General features: G+C 45.1%; 3 protein-coding genes and 1 pseudogene across 3 annotated transcripts; 3 read left to right on the top strand and 1 right to left on the bottom strand.

Annotated features, from left to right (window-relative positions):
* The first annotated feature begins 5,597 nt into the window (after nucleotides 1-5,597).
* LOC136476640 (probable calcium-binding protein CML7) lies at nucleotides 5,598-6,510 on the top strand. The gene has a single exon (XM_066474561.1). The coding sequence runs from the start codon at nucleotides 5,734-5,736 to the stop codon at nucleotides 6,178-6,180; it is 447 nt and encodes a 148-aa protein (XP_066330658.1). The 5' UTR covers nucleotides 5,598-5,733; the 3' UTR covers nucleotides 6,181-6,510.
* Nucleotides 6,511-11,724: 5,214 nt separating this feature from the next.
* LOC136476639 (small ribosomal subunit protein uS15-like) lies at nucleotides 11,725-13,689 on the top strand. The gene is made up of 5 exons (XM_066474560.1): nucleotides 11,725-11,870; nucleotides 11,961-12,033; nucleotides 12,133-12,271; nucleotides 12,358-12,544; nucleotides 13,350-13,689. The coding sequence occupies exons 1-5, from the start codon at nucleotides 11,848-11,850 to the stop codon at nucleotides 13,381-13,383; spliced, it is 456 nt and encodes a 151-aa protein (XP_066330657.1). The 5' UTR covers nucleotides 11,725-11,847; the 3' UTR covers nucleotides 13,384-13,689.
* Nucleotides 13,690-15,367: 1,678 nt separating this feature from the next.
* LOC136476634 (AP3-complex subunit beta-A-like) lies at nucleotides 15,368-21,624 on the bottom strand (annotated as a pseudogene).
* A 180-nt stretch (nucleotides 21,625-21,804) lies between these two features.
* On the top strand, nucleotides 21,805-26,104 carry LOC136476635 (deoxyhypusine synthase-like). The gene is made up of 7 exons (XM_066474555.1): nucleotides 21,805-22,149; nucleotides 22,785-22,952; nucleotides 23,136-23,354; nucleotides 24,080-24,163; nucleotides 24,607-24,712; nucleotides 24,781-25,016; nucleotides 25,701-26,104. The coding sequence occupies exons 1-7, from the start codon at nucleotides 21,913-21,915 to the stop codon at nucleotides 25,776-25,778; spliced, it is 1,128 nt and encodes a 375-aa protein (XP_066330652.1). The 5' UTR covers nucleotides 21,805-21,912; the 3' UTR covers nucleotides 25,779-26,104.
* The last annotated feature ends 399 nt before the right edge of the window (nucleotides 26,105-26,503 follow it).

Here is a 26,503-nt window from a genome sequence, read left to right as displayed (position 1 = left end):
CGGACGCATTCACTTTCCATGCATGTTTACAGGAGCTCTTTTTATCTATCCTCTCCCCTCATCTCACGGATCACTGATGAGGGAAGAGGAGAGAGAAAATGAGCTCTAGACCTCAGTGAACAGTGCATAATAAAACCGTGAATGCATCAAAGTAGTTGGAGTCGGAAGCTCTACCAAACCGGACATTAGTTTTATTTACAACATATTCACAAATTGATTCACTAGTTGCAACGCAAAAATGAATTATGAATTTGAATACAAATCCTCTATCTCAGGATTATTGCATAATGCAAAATCAATCCACATAAGCTTCTAGTTACAAAAAGTATGCTTAGCAACGGTTCAACTGTGGTCTACGAAAAAAGTAGAGTTGTGAGAACACCTAAAGAGGTGCTCCACAAACTCCAGATTTATTGTGGAGCTGCTCGACGGTGGAGTTTGTGGAGCAGTACACAAACACGCACCTGTATCATTTGTTTACAACAAAGTTATAAAAACCAATCAATTTTAATTAGTGTTCGTTTTAATGAAACAGTCGTAGCTGCCTGAATGCAACAGAGCAATGCAACAAAAGTTCACCTTTTGTTTTCCAAGCATGCATGGTGCATGGATGATGGACCGGAGCTCAAAAGTTTTTTCTTCTCAATTCATAAACACAAATAACACAGCATATATATAAATGAGAACCGGATCACTTGCTATTGCTACAGCAACAAGAAGCAAATAAAACAACTCAGCTACCTGAAATGTTTAGAGAGAGATCCCAGTGGCAAAGAAGCAGCGCTGAAATCTGACGTGCCTTTGAGCATGAACTTTCGCCACTCCTCGCACAGTACCCTCCTTCGCATCGACAGTGATCACCGCTTCCATCGGCCTATTCATTTCGGCTGAAACGATCGTGGATTATAAGCCAGAAGTACTGTTAGCTGGTTTGGTGTGAGAGAAAAATATTATTGTAGCTTATAACCTACGATCGTATAAACCGAAACGAACAGGCTACATGCCGGTCCGCCCCTTGGACTTGGACAGCAGGCAGACGACATCACCATCGTCGCCATCGTCGGTGGTGGACAGGCAGGGTAAGCCATGCTCACGTATCCCATGGACAAGGTAGCCTTCGTGGCGGCCTCCTGCTGCCTGAGCCTGTTCAACAACTTGCACTGCCTTACGCCCTGTTTGCTTGCTTTATAAGCTGTATTTTTTAAATCAACAGACAGTATTTTTCTCTCATAACAAATCAGCTAATAGTACTTTCAGCTATGTCTTATCAGCCAAACGAACAAGGGCATTGAATTTCCAGCTGGGACTGGGAGCATGAGGTCAGCCAACCGCCGCCTGGTTTGGGCCGGGCAGCCTGGAAAGGAGGAGGGGGATGGTCTCTCTCACTCACTCATTTTGCGGTTTGGTTTTAATAACAAGTTAACACATGCTCCGGTTAAGTGGGAGTTCGTTATCACCACTCTAATGGAATCTGCACCCTCTCTTTCTTTTTTTCTTCTGCTTTTATCTAGCATCTTGTATCTCATGATGTAACTAATGAAAGATATATCTCCTCCACCGTGCAGATATGCATGCAGTTGCAGTGCAGGGGAGCGCTACCAAAACAGTCAAAGCCAGTAACGAGTCACGAAATAGTATCATGTGTGTTAGTGTGTGATTGGTCGTACAACTACATGCAAACTTAGGCCTCATTTGGTAGAGCTCCTGTCGGCTCTAGTTTCTCTGATGCATTCACTTTCCATGCATGTTTACAGGAGCTCTTTTTATCTCTCCTCTCCCCTCATCTTACGGATCACTGATGAGAGGAGAGGAGAGAGAAAAAGAGCTCTAGACCTCATGTGAACAGTGCATAATAAACCGTGAATGCGTCAAAGTAATTGGAGTCGGAAGCTTTACCAAACAGGACATCAATTTTATTTACAACATATTCACAAATTGATTCACTAGCTGCAACACAAAAATGAATTATGAATTCGAATACAAATCCTCTGTCTCCGGATTATTGCACAATGCAAACTCAATCCACATAAGCTTCTAGTTACAAAAAGTATGCTTAGCAAGGGTTCAACTCTGGTCTAGGAAAAAAGTAGAGTTGTGAGAACACCTAAAGGGGTGCTCCACAAAGTCCAGATTTATTGTGGAGCTGCTCGACGGTGGAGTTTGTGGAGCAGTACACAAACACACACCTATATCATTTGTTTACAACAAAGTTATAAAAACCAATCAGTTTTAATTAGTGTTCGTTTTAATGAAATGCAACAGAGCAATGCAACAAAAGTTCACCTTTTGTTTTCCAAGCATGCATGGTGCATGGATGATGGACCGGAGCTCAAAAGTTTTTTCTTCTCAATTCATAAACACAAATAACACAGCATATATATAAACGAGAACCGGATCACTTGCTATTGCTACAGCAACAAGAAGCAAATAAAACAACTCAGGGTCTGTTTGGTTGGGCTTTTGGTTTTGGCTTTTGGGCCCAAAAGCCAAAAGCCCAACCAAAGGGGCTGTTTTTTCAGGTGGCTTTTTCAGAAGCAGCTGCTTTTCCGTAGTACAGTTTTGAACCCTGCTTTTGGCTTTTGGCTTTCTGCTTTTCAAAATTGGTGGAATAAAAAGCTCTTCCATAGTTGTTTCAAGATAGATAAAGATAGAAGGTATATTTTATACTTGTTTAACCAAACAGCTTTCAGCTTTTCTACAGCTCACAGCCCACAGCAGCTTTCCCACAGCTCATAGCCCACAGCCCACAGCAGCTTTTTCCCACAGCCACAGCTCAACCAAACACACCCTCAGCTACCTGTAATGTTTAGAGAGAGATCCCAATGTGCCTTTGAGCATGAACTTTCGCCGCTCCTCGCACAGTACCCTCTTTCGCATCGACAGTGATCACCGCTTCCATCAGCCTGTTCGTTTCGGCTGAAACGATCGTGGATTATAAGCCAGAAGTATTGCTGGCTGGTTTGGTATGAGAGAAAAATACTGTTGCAGCTTATAATCCACGATCGTATAAGCCAAAACGAACAGGCTACACGTTGGTCCGCCCCTTGGACTTGGACAGCAGGTAGACGACATCCACCATCGTCGGTGGTGGACAAGGCAGGGTAAGCCATGCTCACGTATCCCATGGACAAGGTAGCCTTCGTGGCGGCCTCCTGTTGCCTGAGCCTGTTCAGCAACTTGCTCTGCCTTAGACTGTCTCCAATAACAAGACCCAGACCCATTTTTGTGTCCGGCACAGTTCTTTGCCTTCCGAAAACATCCTCCAACGACGGACGCATACACCCGACGCATTTTGCCCGCTGCCCTGAACGCCAGGCAAAAAAACGTCCCCTCTCTCTCGCTACGCAAATCGCCGTGGCCGAGGCGGAGCTCGCCCGAGCTCGCCCGCGTCGTGGCTGAGGCGGAGCAGGCGGAGCTCGCCCGCGCCGTGGCCGAGGCGGAGCTCGCCCGCGCCGTGGCCGAGGCGGAGCTCGCCCGCGCCGTGGCCGAGGCGGAGCTTGCCCACGCGCAGAGGCGGAGCTCGCCCGCGCCGTGGCCGAGGCGGAGCAGGCGGAGCTCGCCCGCGCCGTGGCCGAGGTGGAGCAGGCGGAGCTCGCCCGCGCGCAGAGGCAGAGCTCGCCCGCGCCGTGGCAGAGGCGGAGCTCGCCCGCGCCGTGGCCGAGGCGGAGCTCGGGGCGGGGGCGGAGCTCGCCCGCGCCCGCCACCGGTGTTGGAGGAGCGCGCGGCGAGGCGGGGAGCGGGGCGCGGCCGTCGGGGAGCGGGGATCCGGGGTCCTCCGTGCCGGGGCGGAGCTCGCCCGCGCCCGCCGCCGGTGTTGGAGGAGGAGCGCGCGTGGAGGCGTGGAGGCCGGAGACGATGACGAGGATCCTTGGCGCAGTCCTGGACGGATGAGGCGGCGACCTCAGGCGGATTTGGGGCTTGTGCGTTTGCGGTCGGTTGGAGAGGCTCACTTTTGCGTGGCGACTTTTTTCACTGTACCGAACCCAAACCGAGATATAGGTGTTGTATTTGGGTCTCATGGTTGGAGTCAGTCTTACGCCCTGTTCGTTTGCCTTATGAGCCGTACTTTTTTAGTCAACAGACAGTAATTTTCTCTCACAACAAATCAGCTAATAGTACTTTCAGCCATGTCTTATCAGTCAAACGAATAAGGGCGGCATTGAATTTCCAGCTGGGACTAGGAGCTTGAGGTCAGCCAACCGGAGAGAGCAGTCGCAGCGCGGCGGCAGCCATATCCCATGAAGCAACCGGAATCGCCATGCTGTATGTGGTGGCCGTCCAGCTTCCAGGGTACGACTTCGGCTGTTCTTGATCTCGACGTAATGTAACAAAAAAAAATTAAGGCGACTTAAAATTTGAAACGGAGAGAGTAGTTTGTATTTATTTTTTAGAAAAAAAATATATTCAAACAAAAAAAATTCAGGCCCCACCCAGCTACCGTGCGACCCATGATTCGAAATGTCAATGGGGAATTCCCCGTCGGGAGTTACTACCCCATCCCGTCCCCACGGGGCAAATTTTCCCCGTCCCCGTCCCCGTGAAGGCTCACGGGGAGCACTTCTTCCCCATCCCTGTCCCCGCTCAGGGATTTAATCCCCGCGGGGATCCCCATCCCCGCATCAACTGCACATTGATGGGAGCGAGTGCGAACGACGTCGGGGACGGCGCTGGACGGCGCGATGCGGCGGGCTCGAAGGGGGTGTGTTTGTCCTCGTCGAAGTGATGGCCGATACGAGACGGGTTGGTGAGGAAGAAAGGCATCACGGCTTCTGCTACAGCGGCGGTAGGAGAAGCGACCGGTACGCGTGGTCGTGCGACCGCGGCTGCGATGGGGGACGCGGAGGTGACGGTGCGGTCCGCGGGGCGCGGGGTGCTGCAGCAAATGAGACGAACCTGGTTTAGTTCATATCAGAAGGAGGAGGGAGCGAAGGAGCAACGACGTGCTAGGGTTTGCGGGAACTTACACGCCAGGGCGGAGGGGAGCGGGAGCTTGAAGGGGATGGAGCTGCCGTGGAAGTCCTTGAGAGTCATCGTTGTGACCGCCTTCTTCTTCGACATGGTCGCGGCCGGCGTTGTGGCCGAGGAGCTGGGCGACGCCCGTGTCCTCTGCTTCTGAAGGACTCGAGGAAGGGCCTGGGGGACGGGGGAGGGGATTGGGAATCTGGGAATGATAACATTAGAGTTACAAATTGCCTTATATATGTACACAGGATCTGGGCCTTCTTAGATGGGCCTTAAATATTTCGGGTCCCCGCGGGGAACGGGGACGAGGGCATGTATACCATCTCCACCCCCGTCATACCCGATGGAGATGATTTTTTCTCCATTAAATTTCTCATGGAGAGAAGATTTGTATCATCTTCGTCCCCTAATAGGTGAATTCCCCGCGGGGAATTGGAAACGGGCCAGTTGGCATCTTTACCCATGATGCTGCATCTTGTGCCGCTGTGCGCAGCCAACCTCCAACGAAACCTTCCGTGGGCCTATCAGACCTCACAACGAGCCCGCCCAGCACGGGCACTCCAAAGTCCACCACGAGCCCAATCAGACGAGACGAGCCACGAGCGCGTGGTGTGTTCTGTTCCCGACCCCAACCACGCACCGGCCACCACCACACCACCACCCAAATCAGTCGCCGCCCACACGCCTCTTCCCCCCTTCCCTCTCCGGCTCCCCGCACCGCGAGATCTCCGATCCCCGCCCCGATCCGATCCCACGACCCCGGCGGCGGCGATGGGCGGCAAGGACCTGACGGAGGACCAGATCGCCTCGATGCGGGAGGCCTTCTCGCTGTTCGACACGGACGGGGACGGCAAAATCGCGCCGTCGGAGCTGGGCGTCCTCATGCGCTCCCTCGGCGGGAACCCCACGCAGGCGCAGCTCCGGGACATCGCCTCGCAGGAGAAGCTCACAGCGCCCTTCGACTTCCCGCGCTTCCTCGAGCTCATGCGCGCCCACCTCAAGCCCGAGCCCTTCGACCGCCCGCTCCGCGACGCCTTCCGCGTCCTCGACAAGGACGGCTCCGGCACCGTCTCCGTCGCCGACCTCCGCCACGTCCTCACCTCCATCGGCGAGAAGCTCGAGGCGCACGAGTTCGACGAGTGGATCCGCGAGGTCGACGTCGCGCCCGACGGCACCATCCGCTACGACGACTTCATCCGCCGCATCGTCGCCAAATGATCCCGTCCCCTTTTCCCTCCAGTCCGATCCACCGCCGCCCCCCGCGCTCTTCGTCTGTAATGACTTCGTCTCCCTCCCGTCCCCGTGATTTGAGTTTGTTTCCCTCCTATGGCTGGCTCATTTGAATTCAATTTGGCCTCTTCTTCCGTGCTTTCGGGACTGCTGCTTAGGGTTTGGATAAACAGATAATGGTTGTTGTGTGAGTGTGTGTGTGATTATCAACCAATCAATGGATCGATTAATTAATGGATCTGCCTGATGGTGCTTTTGCTTAGCTACCTGTAATGTAATACTACTGCAATGTAAAGTGTGGATCTGCTTCCTTCTTCACTGTTTGGCTTGCCTGATCACGAATCATTGCTATGATCTGCACCGGTTTATGTATTCATGCTGATTTAGTGCTACTTTTGATTGGGTCATAGCATACCTTATCGTTTGGCCATCAATTTGTATTGGAATCTGGAAATTTCATGGGCCTGCTGTAGGATTTCTAATGTTGCCTACTTGTGTTGATTGCCACTCTTTCGATTTTATGTAATGGGATTGTCCAAAACATTGTCTTACATGTGCAGTCACTTACTCACTTGTGATGATTGTGATATTGGACCTGTGAGCCAATCGATTTGTCCAATTGTCCAGCAGTCCCATTGGGTTGTGAATTATGCACTAAATTTACTTATCAAATGGATGGGGCTAGCCCTATCATAGTTAGTAATTAGTATCATAGCTAAATTCACATTTCACACTAAATCTGTATGGCTGGTTTTTGAATTTCTTCTTTTGGTCCCATGACACTGTTACTAATAATTTGATTCATAGAAGAACCATTACTAGTAATTTGTTCCTTTTAGAGCATTTTGCTGATAAGCAGAGACTTTCATATACTTGAATTGGCTAATGGCCATCACATCTTTCAATTTTTCTCAAAAGTTTTTTGTGTGTCAAGGTTACCAACTTACCATGAACAGTATCCCATATCTTCCTCCATTATCAATATTAATCATGTCTTCGTGCAGTTTTAGTTTTCATCTAAGCTCAATTCACATTCTACATACTTGCATTGAAACACCGTTTGGTAAAAGCTATATGCTGTTATATAGGAGCATTGTTTTAACTTCATAATTTGTACATGGAGAAGGCAGCATTCTGATAATAAGATTTGGTCCCATGCCACTATTGTTATTAAGATGCTCTGTTTCAGAACATGAATAGTATTTTCCTGGCTGGAAGTTCTGTCAGTTGTATCTTCCCCCAAAGCCTTTCCTGGTTGTCAAGGTTGCCATTAAGCACCACACTGAAGTCCTCATTCACCTTCAGTTACAAGTTAAAACCAGGCCTAGGTGTCTGTGTTGTTGATTCATATAATGTCACTTTACTTTCTTATTATCATTAATTAATATGCCCTGGATAATCTATGTTGTTACATTGATCTAGACAATGTTAGTTTACCAGTGGAGAAATAATATGTGCTGTTTTACATGCTCTCCCAAGGTTAGGGTAGTCTTTTATTGCAAATACCTTGTTGTTAGGGTTTCCCTGTGCTCAACATAATTGAACAAAAAGCTTTTAGATATCATCAGAAAGCCTTTGCACCTTCACTAAGGTTACCAAGTACCCTCTTTGTATAACTGTAGTCGAATAGGCCTAATAGTTGAGTTTCCCTTTGCTCAGCAATGTTGAAAGAAATGTTTCAGATATTACGTAAAAGCTTGTGCATTCTTTTAACAGTAATCTTGAACAACCTCAGTGATCTTAGCTAAAAGATAGTTTGTTTTCAGGTTCTTGATGCATCGATTGAAACAGTTTCTGCTGAAAAGCTATGCACTTAAATTGGTCTAAATTTATACAATCATGTAGAAAACAGAATTCTGATGGCAGTAACCATATCAGATATATAGGAGTTTTTTTTTATTTGCAGTTATAATTGGTTTGGTCCCATGCCACTATATCTACTACTATTACCTTCAATTGAAACATTACATTCATGTCTTTACGAAGTTGGTTCATATAAGCTCAGTTTGCTTTGTCGATTCGTGACTTAAAATGCCCTCAGAACATTTGTGCTGATTTCTTGATATGACACTAGTTAATTTACCAATGGAGCAATGGTGTGCATCCTCAGTTCCTCACAAACCATGGACAGCATTTATGTTCGAAAATTGAAACGCTCGCTCTATAGGTATAGTTGAGCGGTTGGGTATCACTGTGATTCAAAATTGAGCTGAAAGTTTTATGTGTTACTCGTCCTGACGAAAGATGACCAGCAACAACTTAATGAATGAACTTAAACTAAAAGGTTGTTTACATCACCTTCTCGTTTGGTTAATGGAAGCTCAGATCGTGTTCTTATTTTGGTTTGAATACGATGTTAGTACCTGTTGCATTGTCCTTCTAGAAAGGCAATATGATGTAGAAGTAACTCATGAATTGCATCATGTAAATGATCTAATCCTCCAGCTCTGTAGTGTTTTCTTTTCTGATATAATAATACTTGTTGATGGTGATGGGCTGATGGCAAAGTGGAAGTAACTCATGAATTGTCGACTCTTTTTTTTTTTTGACACGAGGTCAACCCTATTTCCATTAACGAATAACGGAAATACAGAAGTATTCAGGTTTAGGAAAGGGAGAACAGGAGCCTGGTCATACCGACTAAACCTAGGCATCTAAAATCTGCTTACAGAGTAGCTCGGCCAAAGAAAAGCCTGCAACAGAACTGGCAGCACTAGCGCTCAAGCGCTCAGACGTCCGCGGCTGTCCCGTCCGTTCGGATTCACGCGCACTCCGAACCACCCGCTTTAAATCCGCTACCCACACTGTTTGGATGGCTCGCCCTCGTCTCTTACACACCGGCGCAGCGCGGCGCCCCACTCTTCCAGGCTGTCTGGAAGACTCGCCCCCGCCTCTTCCACAACAGCACCGTGCGCCTTGTGTCTCCTCCCCACACCGCCGGCGGTGCCCTACGCCTCCACCACGCGTCGGTGGCCGCGGCTTGGCCCTGACCACACTCATGGACACCAACGCCGACGGTCTGCACTTGCAACATGAAACACTCGAATGCAATATACATTTGAAACAGATGAAACATTTATGACATACTCTTGCAACTTGTGTGTGAAATATATGCAACATCCAGATAAATAATTTGCAACATGAAAAACCATTTACTTGCAATATAAGACTGAAACAGCTGAAAAATTTAGAACATACTGTTGCAACATATGTGTGAAAACATATGCAACATCCAAATAAAAAACGATTGCAACATACGCCTGGAAGCAGATGAAACATTTTGAATAAACGCTTGCAACATGCTTCTGAAACACTTACAACATATGCAACATCCCTCAATCCAGTTTTGCAACATCTATAAGAAAGAACTACAACATACCTTTGAAACAACCTGAAACACCTGAAACATATATTTGCAACATAGGGGAGGGGAAGCCTGGTCAATTCCAGCCGTCGGGGTCAGAGCCGGCGGCGAGCACAGGCGCACGAGCACCACCGCCTCCAGCGCCACCAGTACCGGGCTTGGCTCGGCGGCGACGGTGGGGGATGGGGGCGAGGAGCGCCATGGCCGCCGGGGTGCTGGGAGCTCGGTCGTTGGGGTGGGGAGGGCGCCGGGCCGGGGTGGAGGAGAGCCGGCCACTCCGCTGCAAACACCGCCACGTCACCTTCATGTATCTCACCTTAGGCGAGTGGATCTCGCTCATGCTCCATGGATCTCGCCGGGGTGGAGGAGAGGACTATCGGATCTGCGAACGTTGGAGGCTCCCGATAGGGGAGGACGCCGGGCGTTGGTGCGCTGCGGAAGGGGTAAGGGCGGGAGGGGAGTGGAGCTAAGCGAGGCGTACGGGAGTTGATTTTGTTTTGTTTTGTTTTTTGACGAGCAGCGCATGCGATTTTGAGTGGAGCGAGACGTTCGGCCTTTCCGACGTTTTAAGGGTAGTATTACCGCAACACAAAAGGACTTGCCGACTCTTTCCTTTCTTCCGAAAGCTGATGAAAGAAAGGGAAAAACGAGCGGAATGAAAATGATCCATTCTCGACGTACGCATGATTACATTATGCGTTTTAGGGAGCTGTTGCACGTGCAATGGGAGGTTCCTGTAAATATACACTACGTACGTCATTTGTAGGAAACCTACCTGTAAATAGATTATTAAAAAAAAACTCAATTCACGGTAGTTAGACACCCTGGGTATTTCGATCTAAGAAGAAGATCTTATCATACAGATCGAGAAAATATTTACACTACATATATCTTTTGGATTCAACCTTGAGAAAGTTGCTAGGCCAAACAAGTTTAGACTTTGGATTTTGGTTGCCTGTGGTAGGATATTGATGCTCAGCTAGGTAAGTTTCTCGGAATAGCAACCAAACAGGCCATAATCGGTTTGCTATTCTAGCTCCTAGGCTCCTAGATGGCGGGAATGCGTTCTCTGTATGAAGAGCTCGTTCGGCTGCCAGTCCTCGCTGCGGCTGTGGCTGTGGCGAAATTGCAGCCGAACACAGCCGAAAACTCTAAGGTTGTGTTTGATTTATCTTCTCTAGAAAGTGTTTCTGCGGCCAAAACACCTACCAAGAATGGAATTTGAAGTTGTTTTTTCAGAAACAAATGCTTTCATGTAGAACAATTTATACGGCATCTTAGATCCTACTTTTGGCTTCAGTTTTCTATTTTTCCAAATGAATGAAAATAGAGAGACATTTTATAATTGTTTCAATGAGATAAATAGAGGAGGTATGTTTCATAATTGTTTCAACCAAATAGCTACACTTCATAACTATAGCTCATAGCATCTTTTTCATAGCTCACATTTGAACTAAACAAACCCCTAGTAGATTGGGTAGTTGGTAGTGAACATGTTCCGATAAAATATCTGGATGCTTTACCTTCACCTTTGCTTGTTCACTCTGTCGTGTACTCGTGATGCTGCAAGGTCCGTTTGGATCACATGAATTTCATATGTATCGTATAAGAATTTTATAGTCATTTCGATTTCATAGGAACTGCACATGAACATGGAAGAAAAAACCCTGGGTTCCAAATACGACAACACGTGCTCTCGTCACCTCCCCATTTGGATTTGTGGTTCCAAATCAGCGCCCTCAGAACTCAAACAAACACGTGCTGACTCGAAGCCTTTCAGCTGAGCTGCCAGCGAGATGCAGAGTAATGCCAGGCACACGCAGGGTTCTCCACCACAAACAACCGAAGAGAAATGCGTATCGACGAAAACAATATACGAGTTATTGTTCCAAAACATGTCGAAAATTGTTCACCTTATAAACCGTAATTACTACTATATATATCACAAGTACAATCCTAAAAGCTGAAACAAGCCAATTTCAAAGATGTTTTATTTTACCACAAAACAAAAGAAAGAAATTCCATCAGAGAAAGCTTCAGATGACGCATACCGGGCCGAAACGTCCTCAGCGCATGGGCGAAGCCCAACAACCGGCCCAGACCCAAACGGCGCAGCCCTAGGGGAAACCCTCAGCGCCGCCGCTCACTATAAGTAGCGCCCCCAAACCCTAGCCGTCAGTTCTCTGCTAACGCCGCACGAGCCTCCTCTCGCCCTCGCGCCGCCGCCGCCGCTGCTGCCGCAGCAAGCCCACGCCACCGCCGTCGCCTGAGGTAGACACCAATCCGCCGCCATGGGGCGTATGCACAGCCGCGGGTAAGCATCTCTCCCCTTCTCCACTCGTTAGTGCTGTTCCCCAGTGAATTCCGTGTGTTCTAATGGCGTGTGCGTGTCTCTGTGACGCAGGAAGGGTATCTCGTCGTCGGCGCTGCCGTACAAGAGGACTCCTCCGACCTGGCTCAAGATTGCCGCCACCGAGGTGATTTGTTTGCCCCCTTCATTCCTGAGTGGTTCGATTTGGGCGATGCGGTTTGTTGATTGACGTTGATTGACGCGCTCGCACGATGTGGAATGGCAGGTGGACGAGATGATTACCAAGGCTGCGAAGAAGGGCCAGATGCCGTCGCAGATTGGCGTCCTGCTCCGTGACCAGCACGGTATCCCTCTCGTCAAGAGCGTCACTGGTAGCAAGATCCTCCGCATCCTCAAGGCCCATGGTGAGAACTTGTGACTCTGCTTGCTCGATTCGTATGTGCGGCGTCTGAAGCGTGGTGTGTTGATGCTATCGGATGTGTGCGTGTAGGGTTGGCGCCGGAGATCCCTGAGGATCTCTACTTCCTCATTAAGAAGGCGGTGGCGATTAGGAAGCATCTTGAGAGGAACAGGAAGGACAAGGACTCTAAATTCAGGCTCATTCTTGTTGAGAGCAGGATCCACCGCCTTGCCCGCTACTACAAGCGCACCAAGAAGCTCCCGCCCACCTGGAAGTAGTAAGTCAACCAGAACCCATTCCTGCCTTATTTTGTTATTGGTGACTGAACCATGGGAATTGTGAATTGTTAGTTATCGTGGTGATGTTTTTGGTGCTGAGAGTAAATGTGCACCAACACTACTTAACAGTTATTCTAGAAATGGTAGTGGTGTGTGTAGATGCTATGCCCTTATCCTAGTCAGTTGAAGCTAGATAGACATGTTAGTTGAGTGAAGATTTAGGCAATTGTGACACTTTTATCTGATGGTAGTCATGGTATGCACATGACAAATTGAGGAAATACTATTTGACTTCAATGCTAGATAGGCATGTTTAGTGTGCTTGTGTGTTAGTGGGGATTGACACAATTTTGTTGTCTATCACACTGGAACACAGCTGGTATTCATTCTGAATACTCAACATTGACAAAGTACAATTTGACTTCCTTTGAAATACTATCAGCAGTGAGTGTCCGTGTTTATTGAATATAATTAATGCTGACGAGTGCCAATTTTATATATTTGTAAAATCATTCATAGTATACATGTGCAATTGTTGAATTCAATAAAGATTAGTGAATTTGCAGTGATACATTTGTCTTGTTTTAAACTTGTATATATGTTTTATATAAAACTGAAAAACGAGAGTTTCAGTCAGTTTTTATACTGTATAGCTAAGTTGCCCAACAGATTAATTCAGTTATCCTAATAAGTTCCTACAAATTGATTTACACATATGGCACAACAATTGTTATTGTTATCTATTTGAACTCCGTTTTGAAACTTCTTTCATATGGCTGACCTTGTTTCCTTATTTTTGTGCAGTGAGTCAACCACGGCCAGCACTCTGGTGGCCTAAGTGGTATCCTCCGCTGGCGTGGTCACCCATTGAACTTGTTCTAGATATGAAGTTATGTAATGCTTAATATGTCTGGAGCGGGCTAGATGGACAAGGAACCTCAACTTTTTTATGTTTACTTGAGAATCCATAAACCATTTTTGGTTTTGCAATTCTGTCTGTTAAACGTAACATGCATCCATGTTTTGTCGCCATTCAGTGAGCGTTTACTGCACCATCATTTAGATTGTTGCTTGTCCCCCTGTAGCCCGGTTTTCTATTTGGTTATATGACTATTAATATGAAAAATTGGCCACTTATACCGCACCTAGCCGATGTGCTTTTCTCGAAATATATTGCCGTATATGCATTGAAACGATTCTGCACGCATTTGTAAACGTTGTCTTTTCTCAAAATCCCTATGCCTTGACATTGATAGTTGCTTCTCAAATATCTCATTGCTAGTTGCTTCTCAAATTACACCTCATAATTACACCTCATTGCTAGTTCCTTCTAAAATTTCCGTGACTATGTCATGGACCTGTTGAATGGCTGATAGGCCTTGATCTCATCACGATTTGTTAGTGTTCAGGATATCAGCAACATTCTGTTCATTAGATTAGATTATTTATTTATTAGTTCTAGAAATACGAATGCAGCCAGTTCAGGGGTTTAGCATCATTCTGTTCATTAGGTTATGGGTTTAGCAACATTTTGTTCACCGGTTGCCATTCTAGGTTATGGGTTTAGCAACATTCTGTTCACCGGTTGCTATTCGCAGCTGGCATGCATGGTGCATGTCCCAGATATATACGCACAGGGGTTTTGCAGCATTTTGTCCATTAGATGTCATTGGTTATATTAACCCAGCATTTTGTCCATTAGACACACGGGTTTAGCAGCATTTTGTCCATTAGATGTCATTGGTTATATTAACCCAGCATTTTGTCCATTAGATGTCATTGGTTATATCTGGGACAAAATGCTGGGTTAATATAACCAATGACAAAATACTGGCCAATTGCGGCTACTACCTGCCGAGCTATGGCCGCCGCTGGCCTTGCCCTGCCTGGTGTGGCTGCGTAGTTGCAACTACCGCCTGATGAGCTATGGTCATCGCTGGCCTAGAACTTGCAGTGTTACCGTTTGCCGGGTTATGGCCGCCGCTAATGCAATGGTGCCGCCTAACGGGCTATAACTGCCGCCTGATAGGCTGTGGTCACCGCTAACTTGGCCCTGCCTGTGGCCTGTGGCTAGTCATGGCCGGCTATAACCTTGTCTGGGTGGGCGGCTAGAGGATGGGTGCAGTGGGCGGCTGGAGGGTGCAGGGGATGGCTGCCGGCCGACTGTGGCCGGAGGCAGACAGGCAGTGGCGGCATGGTTGCAGACTAAGGCTATCCGCACACGTCGACCTCTATTTCCATCTCTTAAAAGGAATATTCTATCCTAGTCATTGAGATTCTCTACTCTATATACCTATTTCTCCTACACCCGTGTTATTTCTATCCCATACTCTATACCAACCATTCCATATTTTATTCTCCTCTCTCTTCCCAACTCTCTCTCTCCGTGCACAGTATTTGGCGTGTGCACAGTACTACTCTGGGAATAGCGCTCGCGCAGCCGGCCGCTACGCGCGCGTGCACGATAGAGGCGCACGGTGCGGGCGCGCGCGGCATGCAGGTGCGTTTAGCGCTCGCGGTGCGGATAGCCTAAGGAGCTGTTTGGATGCCCGTCATAACTCGGCATGACTAAAGTGCGGTAGCGCCACATCTGTGGTGGTGAAAATTAACGCTACAAACTATGGCAAGAATAACAAAGACTTTTGCTGAGATTCTTCTATGGCTCTCGTTCTCATCAACCAAACGGGCTGCCAAATGTAGTGCGCAAGGAAGACCGAACTGCTGCCAAGAAACCTTCATGTGGAACATTTTTTTAGGAGCGAGATAATAGAAACGGTTGGAGAAAACCAATAAATATACTCTTCACCATTTTCAGCTAGTTGTAAAACTCATTCATTTATGATTTTTTTGGAACTATTGGAGATGCTATTATTCAACAAATCTTTCTTACAAATAGTCACGCGCTTGCCAAATACCCTTTGTATTTGCTGATAATGTACAATTTACAGTATCCACATGGTATCTTAAACTGAACGCTCAACAAGAAGCTAAAAAGTCCGACACCTCAATCTATGATCGCCACAACTCTGTTCAGGAGGTTCAGGGCAAACACCGTATCTTCAGAATTCACCTTCACAGTAAGATCCAGTGGACCTGAGGCATGCCCTTCCGCGAGAATGGTAATCAGGCAAGGTTTTGAGGTGCTCAGGATTTCACTGCTGAATCTCCAACACAAGCCAGAGGCAGTCATCGACACTGAAGGTTACTGGCATATCCATTGAGACAAGGTGAACATTAGCATTGCTCAGTATCTTTGAAGCAACACTCTGGGCCACCGTGAAGGTTCTTATCGCTGTGCTCTGCACTGTCCTCGTGCTCTAGCTTCTGAAGATGATCTTTGAAGGTGCACCTGTAGCAATTTTCATCAGATTAGTTCTAATGCATATCATCGATAGATGGGAACCTAATTTGGAATCAAACAAGGTTGAAGTTCACTGACCTCCTAGCATACTCAAACATTCCCCTCAATTGGTTTTCCTTGCATAGGAAAGTATTTAGGTCCATGGGAAGTGGCCGAACAAAATAAGCAATGTCAGGATGAAGCTTTGCTGGATGCCTTTTCCCATTGCAAAGCACAGACAGCTTTAGAGGCAAGAGATGGTGATGAAAATGGACCTGAAGAACCATCTTTGCCATTTGTTGTGGAGCCAACGAATGTATCTCTTCCACAGGAACTGATGGTAGGGACACTGTAAAAATAATTTATCATAAATGGGCAGACAAGTAATATAAGCCAACAAAGATAAACAAACCAACAAAACAATTGCATCATAAGCATCTGCTTGTATAAATGTTGTCATGGAAGTAACTAAAATGCAGATGAAGATGATACATACCCCGAAGATCCTTCTGATGTTTGGTCTATAGAATCCACACTGCTAGAAGCCTCTTCAGATTCAATAGTTATATCTGTTAGCTGCTGTGTAGTGACATTCTCAAAATATAAGTCCACGCATACTAGCATGCGCGATCTGGGCAAAACCTCAGACGAGAAGGCATATAGAACACTTAAGCCATTACTGCCAGATGAGTCTAACAATGTGTGCAATTTAGGTTTTCGCTCAAAGTTGCGGTTTGTAAAAGAAACTCTGGCCAGATGATGTCTGTGTCAAATTCTGAACAACTGGCTCAGCAGGAGCCTCATCAAGCCATGATTCCAAGGCTGACTTAGACATCAACTCAGTCAAATCAGTAGAGATGAGATCTGCCAAATTTTCCTCAGTATTATGACCTGTCTGGCCTTGCTGTATACTAGCATCATATATCTGTACCAGTGGAGCATCCTGGTTATCTTCTTGATCCTGATGGGACTCAACAGTATCCCTGTCCGATAGGACAGCACCTTCACTCTCCGAATCATAAACAGAGCTGCTCTCATATGTTGAAGTTCCAGATTCAGCATCGGAGTTATTACTTCCAGAAAGTTTGGCTTTGCCTCTGGTTGCTTCCGAGACATTATGGTTTAATTCCATGCTTTGAGGATTTGGAAAGTGGTGCATAACCAGGGGCTGCATGAAGAACAACCTGCGAAAGGGAACCTGGAAGATATATGCGGTAGTTGCTTGCTGAATGAGATGTTGGCTGCAACTTCCCATTAAATATATGATCGGCTAGCTCTTTATAGATATCACCATTCTGAGGTTGATGTGAGGGCCCTTGGTGAGTCATGTAGCATGGCAAAAGTCTTGATAGTAAACGAGCACGATCACGAACATCATAATTCAAGTCACATGTAGCCAACTCAATGACATATGCAACTATCCTTTTGAATTCTTCCATGTGTTCTTCTGTACAGCGCATTATAACCTGGCAAAAAGTAAAGCTATTACCAATTTCCATATAAGATATTGGAATGTTAATTTAGGATATACCTTGGCAGAAGAATTTAGGATTTGAAGCTTGCGGCCTGTTCGCTGGTTGGTTTCTGGGCTGGTTTGAGCTGGCTGGTGCTGGTTTATTGTGAGAGAAAAACACTGTTGGCTGGCTGGTTTGGGCTGGCTGAAACCAACAAGCGAACAGGCTGTTGGTTTCCACCACTTCAGCAGCGAAGGACCACGCAAGATACTTGAGAACAGGAAGAACTATCTTTGTAGTGAGATCTCCCATGAAGCTAAACTCTCCAAACACCCAAACGATCAAGGATCGTGCTGCAGGCTCCTTGATTTTGTCCAAACTGCGAACCAAGCGGACAATTACCTGCATATAAATAGTTTAATGAAGATTCAAGGTCACAACATCAAGAAGGAAGAGAAACAGATATCTTCTGTAAAAGAATTAGTGAGGGACTGAGGGTACCAGATCAATTGCCAAGTTGGAAGAAATGCATCTAAACAATAGCAGATAGTGTAATTTATATACTGCATATATTCTTGCATACAATTCTAATATATGATTGAACATTACAGCATACCTGTAAAATGATACCAAAAAAAAGAACAGCATTTTAATTCTGATGTTTTGACATTTACAGGTCCTTACACACTTGAGTAGGTTAGTTATCGATTATCATCAATATGACTATAACTAAAGGCAGTTGTTGACTTCTTGTTCACACAAGGTGATCTAGGAACTGAAGAATCAGTTGTACCATATAACCAAGATAACAGACACCTCTTAGGATGTTTTATTGGATGAGCATGAAAAGGACAGCTAAAATGCAGGAGTCAATTGGATATGGGAGGGGTAAGTTCCCAAGTCCCAATGATGGATGGTACATTCAAATAGTCAAGAGGCCAACAGAATCAGATAAGCTCTCATGCAGGAAGAAGCAGATCAGACACTTTGTTTCCTAAAAGTTTAAAACGAAAAGCAAAAAGAACCAACAACCTGGGTCAAACTTGGGTTTAGCTGGCTGTGAAAAGTACTGTTTTGGTCAAGAAAAACAAGTAGCAGATTACAGGATTCGAGTCTCGTTATATAAAAGACTAAATAGTACCTTTTCGTGGGATACTGGATCCATTTTCACTATTGCTTTGATTGACAAGATTGCTTGAACCAAAACAGCATCTTCTCCATCTAAGTGAACTGAGTTACTAATAAATGATTCTGCAATTGACCAAGATAAAATATTAATTCCTAGAAGAATGGTGTACACAAAATATGCATACATGAAGATTATTACCATAAAATACAAGTGTCAAAAGTCCCTCAAGGCAAGTGGTGGCAATAGAGGGAAGTTTCTGGGCACATAATGCAATAGCTGCAACGGTATCTGCTACAAATTTCCTATCTGGATCTTTAATGTAATCCTGGCAGCAAGAGAACACAATGCCACAAACACGAATTAACAAAATGACAAATAAGTGGTCACTTTTCTCCGAAATTGAAATTCTTCAGTCTTCAGCCAAATTGCAGGTGGACAACAATACTTAAATCTTGTTAATTTGGCTATAAGTTGCCATTGGACTCTAGGCAAGGAGGAGCTATTCCTGGATAATCCTTGAGAGTGCATTTTAAAGAACTCAACATTGAGCACACAGAGCGACAAATAATTTTGGAACCATGCATGAATCATAGACAGAGTGAAATAACATGTGTTTAAAATAGATACGATGGCATACTGTCATTACATGATCTCAAGATTTAGCAAACATTTAGCTATAGATTTCATGTTAGATGCAAATACAACTTTTTTTAAGGAAAAGTCGTAAATAAAACATTGCAATTTCCAAAGAGAACTCAGCAGATATATTGTCCATTGCAGCTACAAGCAATTACCTGAAATTCTTCAAAAATGGCTGGAATAGATGGCTCTGTGGCAATAATGGTCAGTATTTCAAGCTTCAAAGCCCTCGTCTGGTAGCGGATCTGAAGCGTTTACAAAGAAGTCCTCATAAAACGGGGCAAACAATGATGGCATCGTCTTGGCAAAAACTAATATGTTGCCAAGCATCTGCAAGAGCAAAATAACAGGAAAGTCTCAAGTCAAAGTGAGAAATTGCATGATCTAAACAAAAAAGGGCGTACTCAGTGCAGAGAGCTCCCGCTCTGTGCGGGGTCTGGGGAAGGGTGTCAGTGGCAAGCCTTACCCTCGCCTGTGCAATGCGAGGAGACCTGCGACTCGAACCCGGGACCTTCCGGTCACAGGCGGTAAGACTCTACCGCTTGCACCAGGCCCGCCCTTCATGATCTAAACAAAAAAAAAAATTTTGTATCAACCAAGAAAGAACCTGATTTTCAATCCTCAGCAGAGAAATTCGATTGACAAGTTCAATTTTAAAATTTCTACCTTCATCTAATGCAAAGTTGTGTTTGAATGTCTGTGCCAAATTCAACTCTTCTTTAACAGAAACAGAAGGTAACCATTGAAAGAAAAAATCATGGAGAAATTACAGGTAGTCTTTAGCCTTTTGGGGGGAATTTGAACACAAGGTCGTAAGTTGACTTTGAAACGAGGTTCTTTGTTATGCAAAAACAAGAGTAGAGCTTCTTCAAATGGGTTGATCAAGAATTAACTAATCTGAATAAAGCAAAGTCCTATTAACGAACTAACAGAATACACCTCTAAAAATTGTACACGTACTCCGCCAACAGTTGTTCTTGGCACTATAAGTATGAAAACAAAAGAGTAAGTATCTAAGTACCACATATGCTGCATCAGGAGATGACCGTAGAGTAAACAAAATTGGGCCAACAATTCTATTCACGTCCCCAATAGGAGCCATGATCCAATGCACACTTGCTGCTGCAAGTACAACTCCACTATTTCGACTCCATAGAAGAGGCGATGTACATTTCAAAAGAATTGCGACATCATCATTGCTGTTTGTGGTGACAGACGAAAGTTTCAAATTGTTGCCTTCTCTATCAGAGGAACCTGAACATTGTTCGATGTAGTGCCGGAACAGCATGATGCTTGATATAGTATCAGAAACCCCATTGCTGATAGAATCAGGTTGGGAGGGCACGCTAACAACAGCATCAGAATCTGTAACACCCTGAGTCTCCGTCGGTAAATCTGAAGCCAAGAGTAAAGAATCCTTGACCAAGCCATGTCTGGCTACTACATAACGCAAGAGGATCTCAATGAGGACGATCTGAGTCCATTCCTCGATATCTGGGAGTGTCTCACATAGCCTTTGGAAATGTTTTGATACTAACGGTAAACAACTTGGACAGACTGACTTAAATGCAACAGCAGCAGCTCCGACTACTCCAGGGGAATTGTCGTTGAACAAGATGTCCACGATCTGCAACAACATCACCAACAGGGCAGGCTTGAGATACATATGTAGTATGCAGAGTTGTTGCATAAAGAAGAAGGGGTGGGGTTATACTAGACAAACCTCCTCCAAAGCCGTAGTTTCATCTGGAAGCAAGTCGCACAGCTTACAAAGCTGCATAGGCAGCACATTTCCTTACATATGCAGACGGATCTCTGGCACATTTCTTGATAGCAACCAATACAAGCGGAGCAACAACATGTAGTCTGATGCCAGCCATAGTGCGCAGGGCCCAAGCCCTCACCAGTGGGTTTATATCCGATAAATCCTTCTGGAAAATATTAATAGAAAGAAGGGCTTCGTTTTGGCGCCTGAAGTGAATTGATCGAGAGGAAAAGAAGTGAAAATCAGTTAGTATAATCGCTGTACTGTAGTACTAGTTAGGAGTGTTACTGAGCAAGCACATGCACAGAACATGATGATTATGGATGAGGCGGCGGCTTGGCTTACTTGTCGGCGTAGTGGAGGAGGTAGAGGTAGACGAGCTTCTTGACCTCGAGCGACTGCGACGCCACATTCTTGACGACCTGCCCAGCGAGGGAGGCAAAGCAAGTTGAGTGAGCATCCACCGAGTGGAGAGCAGCAGCAGCAGGAATAGCTAAGAAGAGGATAGGACGGATCAGGGAAGAAGAAGAAGACCTGCGGGAAGAGGTGTGCGACGTCGACGCCCTGGGCGATGAGGGCGAGGAGGCGCTTGAGGGCGTCGACCTTGTCGGCGTCGAAACGGGAGTCGAGGAGCTCGGGGATGGAAGCGTCGTCGGGGTCATCGTAGAGGTGCGCGTCGGTGCCCATCCGCCCCACCACCCACGAGGCCGCCGCGCCGCTCGCCTGAAGTCCGAACATCCTGCTCCTGCGGGGCGGGCGGGTCCGGGGCCGGTGCGGTGGATCTGGATCTCGCCGCCGTTAGCTTGTTTGTGGCCGGGGCCCGCCGGAGGAGAGGAAGAAAGGAGTAACGAACCAGATAGGCGCTGGGCCACAATATCAGTGTCTCGGCCCTTTTACCGCTCTGATTGCTTCTGGGCCTATAGTGGGCCCTACTAGCTACATCTCATATCCAATTCACTCCCTCAAACGGCACCGAAGTGAAAGCGAGGCTGTTTCCAAAAAAAAAAAAAGAAGTGAAAGCGAGGCCTGCTACTCCAGAGATGGCCGGCGCGGGAGGCAGCGGCGGCGGCGTGGTCCGCGACGTGGAGGCGTTGGAGGGCGTGCGCTCCATCGTGCTAAAGCCGTCGGAGTCGCTCGACGATTCGCGGTTCACGAGGATCGCCGGCGCCGACTTCAACGACCCGGGCCTCGGACTCGAGGGGCTGCTCGCCTCGCTTGCGCACACGGGGTTCCAGGCATCCAACCTCGGCGACGCCATCGACGTCGTCAACCAGATGGTACGGCGGCCGCTACTTTTTTTTTCCCTGTCAGGAGGGTTGAGTTTGCGCTTGGGGCCACTGTACAACCTAGCGAAGAAGATAGTTTCATGCGATTTTGTGCGATGGGAGGTCTGTTGTAGTGTGTTTAGAGGTCTGCAGTGGCGGAAAAAAAATGGTAGACCCAGTGCTGGAGGCTCCCAAACGAGTGGGGTATGGAGAAGGGAAAAACCGAGGCAAGTCTTTCCCCGCAAAATATGCGGAGAAGCTGCTTCGAACCCGCGACCTGGTGACTCAATGAGACGTTGAAGCAAATTAGGGGAGTTTTTTTTTAAAAAAAAAAAGAACAAGTGAAATGTATAGTTGACATCAGAAACCATACATAGTCAATTTGATTGTCAAATTAGCAAAATCATACCAAAAATTACCTAATAAGACTTAGTGGAAAAGATTGGGATTGAAGAAACAACCCTTAGGAATCTAGTGGATTCTGTCAAGTAAACATCTGTAGTTGGACTTTCGTTTGGAGTAAGCTAGAAGTACCTATATGACATAGCACAATATTGCCCCAGCATATTTATTCATTTTCAGTTTTGTCCAGTTGTCTACTATCATTTGCATGGTTCTGATATTTGCTATGCTTGGCTGAATTAAAGTTAGATTGGAGGTTGTCGCATGAGAAGCCCAGTGAAGATTGTGATGAAGCTGAACTTGACCCTAACTATAGAGAATCTGTGAAGTGCAAGATATTTCTGGGCTTCACTTCAAATCTTGTGTCTTCTGGCATCCGGGATATAATCCGTTTTCTAGCTCAGCATCACATGGTAAATTCTCCTACTTCTGTATCACAAGTTCAAATTTGGAATGAAACCAAGTTTCAATGTCCCTCTGTAAAGTGGTCTGCTTGAAGCATGCCTATACATATCTGTTCCTAACATTACCTAAATGCATTGAGCTCTACTGTTCTAATGTCACTAACTTTTTCATTGAAAAATTATGTTCTTTAGGTGGATGTTATTGTTACAACTGCTGGGGGTATAGAGGAGGACCTCATTAAGTGCCTTGCACCAACTTACAGAGGTGATTTTTCATTACCTGGAGCACTACTGCGGTCAAAAGGACTGAACCGGATAGGAAATCTGTTGGTGCCGAATGATAACTATTGCAAGTTTGAGAACTGGATCATGCCACTCTTTGACCAGATGCTACTGGAACAATCTACTGAGGTGAACATTCCTGCTGGGACAAAACTACATAATATTTCTTCTGGCTTCAACAAAGCTAGCTGCTAAACATGGTTTTCATTTGCCATATACAATGGCTATTTGATACTAGAAGTGGAATATGAATATGTTTTTTTCTTGCAACCTGTAAAATATTTCTTATAGAAGGGTCTGGATTTTTCTACTGTCTGAGACACTAAGAAGCATGAAAAAAGTCTAACATGAAATCGATCTACAATATGGGTTCAAAAGTTCTTAAAAAACTATTTGTCTAGCATGTCACACTAAATATATACTAAAAAGATTCAAGAACTATCCTGGCATTTGCATGACCTTGCTTGCATAGCTTCTTTTTTCCTGACATTATACTTTTTCCTGGCCTTTAGAGTGATGACTGATGACCTTTTTTTTCTTTTTCTTCTAGCAATATGCGTATGAACTTGAACAGGCAGACAAGTGAGATCTTGCCAAACTAAATCTATGAAGTATGAGCTATTAGTTTCTGCAGAAGTTGCTGAATATCAATACAGATAAGGTTACACCTTGCTGGATATTTGATGTTTTAACTGAAGAACAGCCTGCGTTTTTCACATGATTAATTTGTTGTAGTAGATTACCTGCCAGCTCTTGTATATGATACTATGAGTAACAGATCTTTTTTTCGGGGAAACAATTAGTAGACCATATTTTTATTTCTTTGTCATGAATCGATTTATTGTTACCTGCAGAATGTTTGGACACCATCAAAGGTGATAGCTCGTCTTGGTAAAGAAATAAATGATGAAAGCTCCTATCTTTACTGGGCATACAAGGTAATATGTTTTAATATTACCTGTATATTCTTAGGAAATATTAAAAGAACTGCAGAAATGGGTGCGTGCTGATTCTTTTTACAAATTATGCATTGATTTATGTTGGATGGGAAAAAGTAACAAAAATTCAGTTGAGTTATTTGAGCAAGTTATTGTTGCTTTACTGTGGAATCTATTAATGCAGTGTGTTTCTGTACCTGATAGCTATATTTGAACCTGAGTTTGTTTACAAATGTTCATAGCTCAGTTAGCTATTACTCTTGATGTTAAAAATAGACTCTGTGCCTTGCCCTTTCCTGTTCCAGGTAGGATATCTTATAAAAAAATTGCATGAATTTCGTGCTTTTCTTATACTGAACTACTGAAGTTATTAATTTCATAAGCTACTTTGTATACATCTCAAGGCAGCAGTCACACTGTACTAACTCATCAGTGCTTACCAGAATAACATACATGTATACTGCCCCGCATTGACTGATGGATCACTTGGAGACATGCTGTTCTGTCATGCAGTCCGTAATCCTGGCCTTATTATTGACATTGTACAAGGTATGATTCACTGTTCTGTCCTTGCCTTTGCTTTTCTTATGTAACATTGAGCTTAAAATCTTTTACAGATATACGGCTGATTAATGGGGAAGCCATCCATGCAACACCAAGGAAGACAGGGATTATAGTTCTTGGTGGAGGCCTTCCAAAGCATCATATATGCAATGCCAATATGTTTCGCAACGGCGCAGATTATGCTGTTTATATTAACACAGCTCAAGAGTTTGATGGTAGTGACTCTGGAGCACAGCCTGATGAAGCAGTCTCATGGGGAAAGATAAAGGGTTCAGCTAAACCAGTAAAGGTATACGTTCTTTAATGAAGCTTCAGATGCTGTTTCTTATGTTTTACTACCTCCGGTCCATTTTATCTGGCGCACACGCATATCAAGATTCAAACTTTAAAAACTTTGACCAATAATTAGGCTAATAATTTTTAACTATTATAATACAAACTTTATATGGTTAGATTTGTAAGGAATTATACTATCCAATGATTATAAGTTTATAAGTATAAATAATATAATATAAAGCAAATGAATGGTCAAAGTGTAATCTAGGGGACCGTGTCATTCTAACTTGCGCCAGATAAAATGGACCGGAGGGAGTAGTAACTCTAGTTAAACTTATTTTGGTATAAACATCATGCTGCACACACAAACTCTTTCTATTGATTTGTCTTGCAACGAGGTATCAAAAGAATAAAATATACATATGAAGCTGTTCTTTTAATAATTTTCAAAACATCTTAACTTCCTTCTGTCACTCTGTGCAACTTTTGCGCTGACAGAATATTACCATATTACTTTCTCTAATAATTCTTGGTTTATGAATGATTATCTGATTGTTTAATTGTGCCTTTTCTGTTAATAGAAGATACCAATTTGAAATCAGCATATTGGGAGAGCATAGTATGGTGCATGGGCCAGGCACTGGATGCTGTTATTACTAACAATCTAATCTGCTGTTTGAAAATTTGGAAAATGCAGGTGCACTGCGATGCGAGTATCGCTTTTCCGCTTGTTGTGGCTGCGACATTTGCACGCAAGGTTCACGGCTCCAAGTGAACAAACTGAATCTCCTTCATTGGAGTATGGATGGACATCCAAATTTTGCTGAACTCTCCAAATGACCTTTCTTGGAGCACGAGGTTTACTTCACCTGCACTGCACAGGGATAATGCGCAAGCTTTCGGCGACTCACAGCCACATGCCAGCATTCTTCGATGTACACTCGATGTTGTACCAGCCTATTAGGTAGCATCTTTGTTACAATCAATAATTTATGGGAATAATAACGGCATATACTTTGTTCATCCGAGTCGTCTGATAAATGCATGTCAAGTGAACGTGATTGACAAACGACCTGTTTTTATAAGCACAGTGATATTTTATTCACCTGAAAGCCATGTGTGTGCTCCTTTGTGTTGATGCATGGACGACATTCGGAGGTTGGGATCGTCTTAATGTCTGGGGGAGTTTTTGTATTCTTGCTTGCCGATAGTTGGGTGTCGAGCGGCGATAACTACAGTTGTGGTAGACGCCGCCAAATAAAACGTTTTGATTTAGTTCAGGCGTCTTTTAAGTTTCTGGGTCTGCTTTGGATTTTGCATCTCAGTTGCCTTCCCGCTCCATATCCTCCCTAGGCCGGAGCACAGCCGCACAGGCAGTTGCAGATGCCATCGCCGGCGCCTTCTCCCCCTTGTGTTCTGGCAACACCTCAATACATATTTTTTATTGTGAAGAAATAGAATCATGTAAATAGCTATGTATATTACAAACAAACAACAAAC

The sequence above is a fragment of the Miscanthus floridulus genome, chromosome 8 (genome assembly GCF_019320115.1).
Source record: "Miscanthus floridulus cultivar M001 chromosome 8, ASM1932011v1, whole genome shotgun sequence".
In the NCBI taxonomy this organism is placed as follows: Eukaryota; Viridiplantae; Streptophyta; class Magnoliopsida; order Poales; family Poaceae; genus Miscanthus; species Miscanthus floridulus.
Note: the sequence above shows the minus strand (reverse complement) of the source record. Positions and strands in the feature narration are given on the sequence as shown.